Source organism: Chiloscyllium plagiosum, unplaced genomic scaffold (genome assembly GCF_037043375.1).
Source record: "Chiloscyllium plagiosum isolate Xiang-an unplaced genomic scaffold, Cpla_swu_hap1 HiC_scaffold_25, whole genome shotgun sequence".
Lineage (NCBI taxonomy): Eukaryota > Metazoa > Chordata > Chondrichthyes > Orectolobiformes > Hemiscylliidae > Chiloscyllium > Chiloscyllium plagiosum.
In genome coordinates, this window is record NW_028270163.1 from 3,162,969 (window position 1) to 3,172,611 (window position 9,643).

Here is a 9,643-nt window from a genome sequence, read left to right on the forward strand (position 1 = left end):
AGAAAATCGATTAACTGCATAGTTGACTGTAATGGAAGCTACATATACTAATACTTGGGACTTATTCTTTTCAGACAGAAAAAACAATGTACACACCACGCCTGTTTCAACTTAAAATAAGTGACAACTATTCATTGGTTCACTTCTCAAGGCAATGCCTTGACAAATTAAAGTTAACCTATTTGGGTTAAACTTTAAGCAAAGCCTAGCAGTTAACTGTTAGTTATCATCTAACTGGTGCATTCTCCATGGTAACACCACTACCAATTAGAGCCTACTTACCAACCAATCAGCAGTTTCTTCTCATGTAGTAAATTGGTTTCCCATTAGTGGTATTCTTGTAAATTGTCTTGATGAGTGCAAGATGAAAAGCTTCAACAAAATGTCGTTTCTCAGTGATAGTCAATGTTAAATGATATCCAGCGCTCCCTCTCCAACTCTACTGAACCATCCATTGCCTTTATGTTGTCAGCCTGTTTTCTATTATCTGGTCTTGGAGGAGATACAATTATGTCCACTCAGTGGAAACATTCTAACCCAATGCAAGAATCAGTGAGAAGCAGTATTAACTTACTACTCTCCACACAGTAAGGCAATGCAAGATGTCGGGCAAGTAGAGCACTGCTAGTCCTAGAAAGAATACAGCATGTTGCTCCAAATCTAGCAAGACCACTGTGCTAATGTGCAGAATTCAATGAGATGGCAGTGAGCTGGATTTGGTGACAGTTCAATGTAATAACAGTCCTGAATCTCATCATTCACTCCTACCTCTAACTGAAGCAAATAAAAGAAGATGGACTATTTCAGAAGTTTCTCATAATATTTACACAGGACCACTGCTAAAATATTCTTTCTCCCACGTACCATTTGGCTCAGCTTTGATAGTTCCTTTGATGTAATTTGGCCCAAGCACTGGCTGTTTGATCTCACAGCCTTTCATCAGGTAAAATGGCATTGTGAAGGATTTCAGTGCATCTCTGCTATCTTTTGCCACAAATACAACCTGGAAAGCACAGAAACAGGGAAGCAGTGCAGCATAGGGTATGAAAAACAAAATTTAATCCAAGTGAAGCTGTACAGCTCTGACATTGCTGAGGGCACAGATACATGATGATATGTTCACCCTGACTGGTGATCACACAAGCAATGGAGTAGCAACTAGTGAATACAGGCTCGGTCACATAACATGAGTACAGTATTGGTGGGCAGAGGTATGTCACTAAATATAGCATTTTGTGCTGATTTGGGTCCAGTTTCAAACCAAAAGACTTGGATGTCATTAAATCTAGGCAGGCTCTAAATCCTGATACATAAAGTACATTTTCTATTTTAAGTTGTACATTGATAGGTGGTGACGGTCAGTGATATGTGACTAAATGGACTGGCTTTTTGTCAAATAGGAACAAGCACAAATGCTGATCACCATTTCAGACATTTTGAAGGTGCAATGTTACTTACTTGGTATGGCACCAGGTAAACAGTTCCCTTCTTTGAACCTTTGAAAGCCTCCAATGTGTTGTCAGCAAATGACAGCTCTACATGGTCATAAAACATCAGCACACTGCAAGAACAAAAAAAAGTGATGTGTGTCACATTCAAACAGTCACCTATCTCTTACGCTACTGCGAACAGAATTATCGAATTTTTCTGAAATAACTTAAGTGGGGTGGGTAAAAGCACACTTCGCCAGAGTTGTGGTACAGAGCTCAGCAGGGCAGACCTTTCTGATAGTCACCATCTTGGATCCCCCTCAAATAATGTTAACCTTGCTGATGTTGATCCTGCTTTGTGCACTGCCTGTGCAGTGATAACTTTGTATGCCTTGCTCTGTCTAAGCACCCTCTGATCTGTATGTCCTTGTTGGACATGATCTGCCTGCACTGCTTGCAAAATAAAAAACTTTTCACTCTACAATAAATCAAGTTGAATATGGGAATGGTGCAAACCAGGAGAAGATGGTCAGTCAGTTAAACATCCAAACATCTAAAACTTAGAATAATGCAGGCAAAATTAATTAGGATTTTGGAAAGTGTAGGGTTGTAACTGAAAATCAGCACAATTATGTTGAAGGAAAATCCTGCTTGATTAACTTGATCAAATTCTTTGAAATAACAGAATGCGAACAGTAGCAATATGGTTGACAAGCTGTAGCTCCCGTGTCTCCTTGCCCCAGGGGGTCAGCTGCCTGCTACATCTGCTTCTGCTCTACCTTGAGCCGTTCAAGACGATCATCCTGTGGGTGGACAGCAACCTCCAGGCCTGGGAGGCCTCCAAGATCCTTGCCTGGAAGCTCACCATTAAGCAGTGTTACCTGGTGCAGCCTGATGAACAGGAACTCTGCCCGCTGGAGGCTATGGGGGCTGGCCTCAACCTGGGCAAGATTATGATGAATGCCATGGCTGCCAGCCACAAATCCACCATTTCCTTCTGACAGCTGGAGGGACAAGGTCTTCAGAGAGTTGGCCAACATCGAGCAGGTCTCCAGAATTAAGTGACAACGCTTCCTGACCTGAACAAACCCCTCATGGGCCACCACAAAGGCAAGCTGATGGTTTTCACAAGTAAATAAAAAACAAAAACACTAAAAGAATGACGGACACTGCAGTTCTGAGACAAAAACAGAAACTGCTGGAAAATCTCTGCAGGTCAGCAACATTTAAAAAACAATTTTGGAATTATTGGTGTACAGTGAAGAAGATTACCTCAGAGTACAATGGAACCTTGTTTCGATGGGCTGAGAATTGGCAGATGGAGTTTAATTTAGATAAATGAGAGGTGCTGAATTTTGGAAAGACAAATCAGGGCAGGACTTATACATTTAATGGTAAGGTCCTGGGGAGTGTTGCCCTTCTATAGAAAGAGGTGTTAAACTTGAAAAGATTCAGAAAAGATTTACCAGGATGTTGCCAGGGTTGGAGGGTTTGAGTTAAGGACTGAATAGACTGGGGCTATTTTCCCTGGAACATCAGAAACAGAGGGATGATCTTATAGAGGCTTATAAAATCATGAGGGGCATGGATAGGATAAATAGACAACGTATTTTCCCTGGAGTGGAGGAGCCTAAAACTAGAGGGCAAAGATTTAGGGTGAGAGGGAAAGATTTAATAAAGATCTGAGGGGTAGCTTTTTCACACCAAGGGCGCTGTATGTGTGGAACGAGCTGCCAGAGGAAGTGGTGGAGGCAGGTACAATTACAACATCGAAAGGACATCTGGATGGATTATAAATAGGAAGGGATTAGAGGGATATGGGCCAAGTGCGGGCTACTGGATTTAGGTCAGATAGGGATGCCTGGTCAGCATAGACTAGTTAAACCTAAGGTCTGTTATATGACTCTAGGTACATGAATAGAAAAGGTTTAGAGGGATAGAACATAGAAGAATACAGCGCAGTACAGGCCCTTTGGCCCTCGATGTTGCGCCGATCCAAGCCCACCTAACCTATACTAACCCACTATCCTCCATATACCTATCCAATGCCCGCTTAAATGCCCATAAAGAGGGAGAGTCCACCACTGCTACTGGCAGGGCATTCCATGAACTTACGACTCGCTGAGTGAAGAACCTACCCCTAACTTCAGTCCTATATCTACCCCCCCTTAATTTAAAGCTATGCCCCCTTGTAATACCCGACTCCATACGCGGGAAAAGGTTCACACTGTCAACCCTATCTAACCCCCTAATCATCTTGTACACCTCAATCAAGTCACCCCTAAACCTTCTTTTCTCTAATGAAAACAGCCCCAAGTGTCTCAATCTTTCCTCATATGATCTTCCTTCCATACCAGGCAACATCCTGGTAAACCTCCTCTGCACCCGTTCCAGTGCCTCCACATCCTTCCTATAGTATGGCGACCAAAACTGCACACAATATTCCAGATGCGGCCGCACCAGAGTCTTATACAACTGCATCATGACCTCAGGACTCCGGAACTCAATTCCTCTACCAATAAAAGCCAGTACGCCATATGCCTTCCTCACTGCACTATTTACCTGGGTGGCAACTTTCAGAGATCTGTGTACATGGATACCAAGATCCCTCTGCTCATCCACACTACCAAGTATCCGACCATTAGCCCAGTACCCCATCTTTTTGTTATTCTTCCCAAAGTGAATCACCTCACACTTAGCTACATTGAATTCCATTTGCCACCTTTCTGCCCAGCTCTGCAGCTTCTCTATATCCTGCTGTAACCTGCCACATCCTTCCTCACTGTCAACAACTCCTCCGACTTTCGTATCATCCGCAAACTTGCTCACCCAACCTTCTAACCCCTCTTCCAGGTCATTTATAAAAATGACAAACAGCAATGGTCCCAAAACAGATCCTTGCGGAACACCGCTAGTGACGGCACTCCATGAAGAAACTTTGCCATCAACTACTACCCTCTGTCTTCTTCCATCCAGCCAATTCCTAATCCAAACCTCCAACTCACCCTCAATGCCATATCTCCGTATTTTCTGCAGTAGCCTACCATGGGGAACCTTATCAAACGCCTTACTAAAATCCATATATACCACATCTACCGCTTTCCCCTCATCAACCTCCTTCGTCACCTTTTCAAAGAATTCAATAAGGTTTGTGAGGCACGACCTGCCCTTCACAAAACCATGCTGACTATCCTTGATCACATTATTCCTATCCAGATGTGCATAAATCCTATCCCTTACAATTCTCTCTAAGACTTTGCCCACAACAGAAGTGAGACTCACCGGCCTATAGTTACTAGGGTTATCCCTACTCCCCTTTTTGAACAAGGGAACCACAATTGCTATCCTCCAGTCTTCTGGCACTACTCCAGTAGACAAAGAGGACATAAAAATCAAGGCCAATGGCTCTGCAATCTCCTCCCTTGCTTCCCAGAGAATCCTAGGATAAATGCCATCAGGCCCAGGGGACTTATCTATTTTCACCTTTTCCAGGATTTCCAACACCTCTTCTCTACATACCTCAAAGCCATCCATTCTACTTATTTGTGACTCAGATATGGGCCAAACACAGGCAAATGGGATTTGTTTAGTTTGGAAAACTTGGTCAGCATGGACAAGTTGCCCCAAAGAGTCTGTTCAATGCTGTATGATTATGACTAGTTGAGATAAGGACACCTGTCCGTTGGTATTTATTAATAAGTTAGGTACAGAGCATATTTCCAAAGTTTGCAGATGAAACAAAATTCAATTGCAGTGAGCAGAGATAGATAACAGATCTCTGGATTCACAGGTGGAAAAGGGTAAATCCATTGTCAATGGATTTAAAGCAGAGAAGTGTGAAGTGACAATTTTTAAGAACCAGGAGAGGCAAGTTCAACCAAATGGTACAAATTGAAAGTGAAGTAGGACCAGAGGCATTTAGGCTGTAGAAACAAACCTTGAAGTTACCTCCACAAGTTAAGATGAGCGCTAAAGGAAGGTGGGATCTTGACATTATATACATACAGAGCACAAAAGCAACAAAGTCAGACTAAACCTTTGTAAATGAGTGGTTAGATGTCAGCATGATTTGGAGGTGCCAGTGTTGGACTGGGGTGTACAAAGTTAAAAATCACATAACACCAGGTTATAGTCCAACAGGTTTAATTGGAAGCACCAGCATTTGGAGGGTCGCTTCTTCATCAGGTGGTTGTGGAGTATAAATAGCAAAAGTTTACAGTGGGATGTAACTGAAATTATACATTGAAAAATACCTTGATTGTTTGTTGAGTCTCATCTGTTAGAATGACCATGATAGTTTTGTGATTTACATATGAAAGAAGTGAAACTTTCTTTAAAAAGTTACATTCTCAGGTTAACTATCAATTGGTGTCAGCCAGATAATATGTTAAGATGTTGAAGGTGTTAGCCCCATGTGTTCAGTCTGTGCCATAACGTTTAGACTGATTCTAATCTAAAAAGTGAGTTAACAGAGTCTTACATGGATTCATGCAGTTTTTGAGCAAAATACAATGTACCTCTGCAAGTACAAATTCACCCCACAAATTGTGTGTGTGTGTGTGTGTGTGTATGTGTGTGTCTATCTGTCTGGGGTGGGGGGTTGAGAGTGTATTTTTCAATGTATAATTTCAGTTACATCACACTAAACTTTTGCTATAAATTCTGTGTCTTACAATTGTGTACTCTATAACCACCTGATGAAGGAGCAGCAACAATTAAACCTGTTGGACTATAACCTGGTGTTGTGTGATTTTTAACATAGATGTCAGCAGTGATCACTTCAAGGCTCCCGCACTTCTGTCAATACCACAGAGCAAAGGGATTTACTAGAACAACACCAGGGGTGAGGGATTACAGTTAGGCAGAGAGACTAGAAAAGCTAGACCAGGGCCTTACAGAGATTTTATAGTTTTTAAGTAGTAATCTTGGATCCAGACATCACTTTTCACAATAGCAGCTCATCCCAAACAGTTTAGAAGTAAACAGTTCCTGTTACATCACAGGAGAAAGTGAGGACTACAGATGCCGGAGTGTGTGTTAAAAAGTGTGGTGCTGGAAAAGCACAGCAGGTCAGGCAGCATCAGAGGAGCAGGAGAGTCGATGTTTCTAGCAATATGGAGGGGAAAGGGGCTGAGAGAAAAATAGGGGGTGTGAAGGTGGGAAGTAGGTGGGATGTAATTGTGATCGATTGGTGGGGACAGGTGGGAAGGAAGATGGCAGGTAGGACAGGTCAAGAGGATGGTGCTGGGTTGGAGGGTTGGATCTGGGATGAGGTGGGGGGGGAAGGGGAGATTTGGAAACTGGTGAAGTCAATATTGATGCTGTGTAGTTGTAGGGTCCCGAGGCATTCTTCCTCCTGTTATCAGTTGGCTTTGATTTGGAGGTGGAGGAGGCCCAGGATTTGAATGTCCTTGTGGGAAATGAGAGGGGAGTTGAAGTAGTTGGCCAGAGATGTTCCTGAACCACTTCACGAGTTGGCATCCTGTCTCCCTGACATAGAGAAGAGCAAACAACCCCACCATCCTGAGGCCAACCACTTCAACTCCCCATCATACCCCTCCAACGACATGCCTCCTCCACCATCAAATCAAAATCACCTGCCATCTGGAAGAAGAATGCCTCATCTTCCACCTTGGAACCCTACAACCACACGGCAAAAACACTGACTTCACCGGTTTCCAAACCGTGCTTCCCTTCACCTCATCCCAGATCCAACCCAGCACCGCCCCCTTGGCTTGTCCTGTTACGAAGTTGAAACGGCATATGTCCACTTTTAGATAGAAAGTGTTTGCTGAATTTTTAAAATTAAATTTAAAGGACAGCCACGTCTGCCGAACAGAACAGCCAAACGACAGGCTGATACAGGTAACAACTGGCTGTTTAATGGATATCTGAGTTTTGGTTGCTGTTTTGACAATTCAAATTTAACCAATTACTTTAAATTATGCTCAGGATACTAAAACCCAATTGAGTTTGAATTTATTGTATTGACAATATTGGACCAACGAGAAGGTATGATGTCGGGGGATCTAAAACCAAGGCATTTTGAAAATTTGGTCAGAGCAACTGCCCTAGAGCCAGAGAGCTAACTGCCCATCTAACATCTTGCTCTCAAAGAAATAGGGCGGCACTAGAAAAAGCAGTGAAAAGGAGAAAGATGATGCAGGGAGAAGACAGCAGAGTGGGGAAGAAGAGGAAGGCAGACTAAAGGGAGAGAAGTCCATCTATATAGACTTTGAGAAATTAAGTTAACAACGTTTAATAATTGGGTCGGGTACATTTTGGCGCCGCCCTTTTGGCACCGATCATTTGGCCCCGCTGTTTTGGCTCTAAACTGCTTTGGTGCCAATTCAGAATTTTAAAAGTCTTGTTTGGTTAAAGGAGAGAGGATGACTCATGACCTGATGTAATTTTCTCAACTAGCAAAAGTTGATAGTCAAAGCTGTAATGACCCGCTGTAGAGTCAGGGGGAGGGGGGGAGGGGGAGGGGGGGGGGAGGGGGGAGGGGGGAGGAGGAGAGGGGGAGGGAGGGGAGGGGGAGAGGGGGAGGGAGGAGGGGGGGAGGGGGGGGAGGGGGGGAGGAGGGAGGGGAGGGGGGGAGGAGGAGGGAGGGGAGGGGACGGGGAGGGGAGGGAGGGGGGGAGGGGGGAGGGGAGGGAGGGGGGGAGGGGGAGGGGGGGGGAGGGGGGGTAGGGGGAGGGGGGGGGGGAAGGGGGGGGGAAAGGGGGGGGAGGGGGGAGGGGGGAGGAGGGGGGAGGGGGGGGAGGGGGGGGGAGGGGGGAGGAGGGGGAGGAGGGGGGAGGAGGGGGAGGAGGGGAGGGAGGGGAGGAGGGGAGGGAGGGGGAGGAGGGGAGGGAGGGGGGGGAGGGGAGGGAGGGGGGGGAGAGGAGGGGGGGAGGGGAGTGGGGGGAGTGGGGGGAGTGGGGGGAGTGGGGGGAGGGGGAGTGGGGGGAGGGGGAGTGGGGGGAGGGGGAGTGGGGGGAGTGGGGGGAGGGGGAGTGGGGGAGTGGGGGGAGGGGGAGAGGGGGAGAGGGGGAGGGGGGGAGGGGGGGAGGGGGGAGGGGGGGAGGGGGGGAGGGGGGGAGGGGGAGGGGGGGGGGGAGGGGGGGAGGAGGGGAGGGGGGGAGGGGGGGGAGGAGGGGGAGGGGGGGAGGAGGGGGAGGGGGAGGAGGGGGAGGGAGGAGGGGGAGGGAGGAGGGGGAGGAGGGGGGAGGGAGAGGGGAGGGAGGAGGGGAGGAGGGGGAGGGAGGAGGGGGAGGAGGGGGAGGGAGGAGGGGGGGAGGGGGAGGAGGGGGGGAGGGGAGGAGGGGGGGAGGGGGAGGGGGGGGGGAGGGGGAGGGGGGGAGGGGGAAAGGGGAAGGGGGAGGGGGGGAGGGGGAGGGGGAGGGGGGGGGGAGGGGGGAGGGGGGGGAGGGGGGAGGGGGGGAGGGGGAGGGGGGGAGGGGGAGGGGGGAGGGGGGGGGGGAGGGGGGAGGGGGGAGGGGGGAGGGGGGGAGGGGGGAGGGGGGGAAGGGGAGGGGGGGATGGGGGAGGGGGGGAGGAGGGGGAGGGGGGGAGGGGGAGGGGGAGGGGGGGAGGGAGGGGAGGGGGGGAGGGAGGGGAGGGGGGGAGGGGGGGGAGGAGGGGGAGGGGGGGAGGAGGGGGAGGGAGGAGGGGGAGGGAGGAGGGGGAGGAGGGGGGAGGGAGGAGGGGGAGGAGGGGGAGGGAGGAGGGGGGGAGGGGGAGGAGGGGGGGAGGGGGAGGAGGGGGGGAGGGGGAGGGGGGGAGGGGGAGGGGGGGAGGGGGAGGGGGGGGGGGGAGGGGGGGAGGGGGAGGGGGGAGGGGGGAGGGGGGGAGGGGGGGGGAGGGGGGGAGGGGGGGGAGGGGGGGGGGAGGGGGAGGGGGGGAGGGGGGAGGGGGGGGAGGAGGAGGGGGAGGGGGGGAGGAGAGGGGGAGGGAGGGGAGGGGGAGAGGGGGAGGGAGGAGGGGGGGAGGGGGGGGAGGGGAGGAGGGGGAGGGAGGAGGGGGAGGAGGGGGAGGGAGGAGGGGGAGGAGGGGGAGGAGGGGGGGAGGAGGGGGGGAGGGAGGGAGGGGAGGAGGGGGAGGAGGGGGAGGAGGGGGAGGAGGGGGGGAGGGGGAGGAGGGGGGGGGAGGGGGGGGAGGGGGAGGAGGGGGGGAGGGGGGGGAGGGGGAGGAGGGGGGGAGGGGGGGGAGGGGGGGGAGGGGGAGGAGGG

At 50.0% G+C, this 9,643-nt stretch overlaps 1 protein-coding gene across 4 annotated transcripts in view; it reads right to left on the minus strand.

The window, feature by feature from the left end:
• LOC122561962 (WW domain-binding protein 2-like) overlaps positions 1–9,643 on the minus strand; it is a 34,390-nt gene that overhangs the window by 22,187 nt on the left and 2,560 nt on the right. For all 4 annotated transcript variants that reach the window (XM_088000400.1, XM_088000399.1, XM_088000398.1 and 1 more), the window contains exons 2-3: positions 1,459–1,561; positions 865–1,003 (exon numbers count right to left, since the gene is read on the minus strand). In XM_088000400.1, coding sequence (XP_087856526.1) covers positions 865–1,003; positions 1,459–1,561 — 242 coding nt within the window. The remainder of the gene's footprint in view (positions 1–864; positions 1,004–1,458; positions 1,562–9,643) is intronic.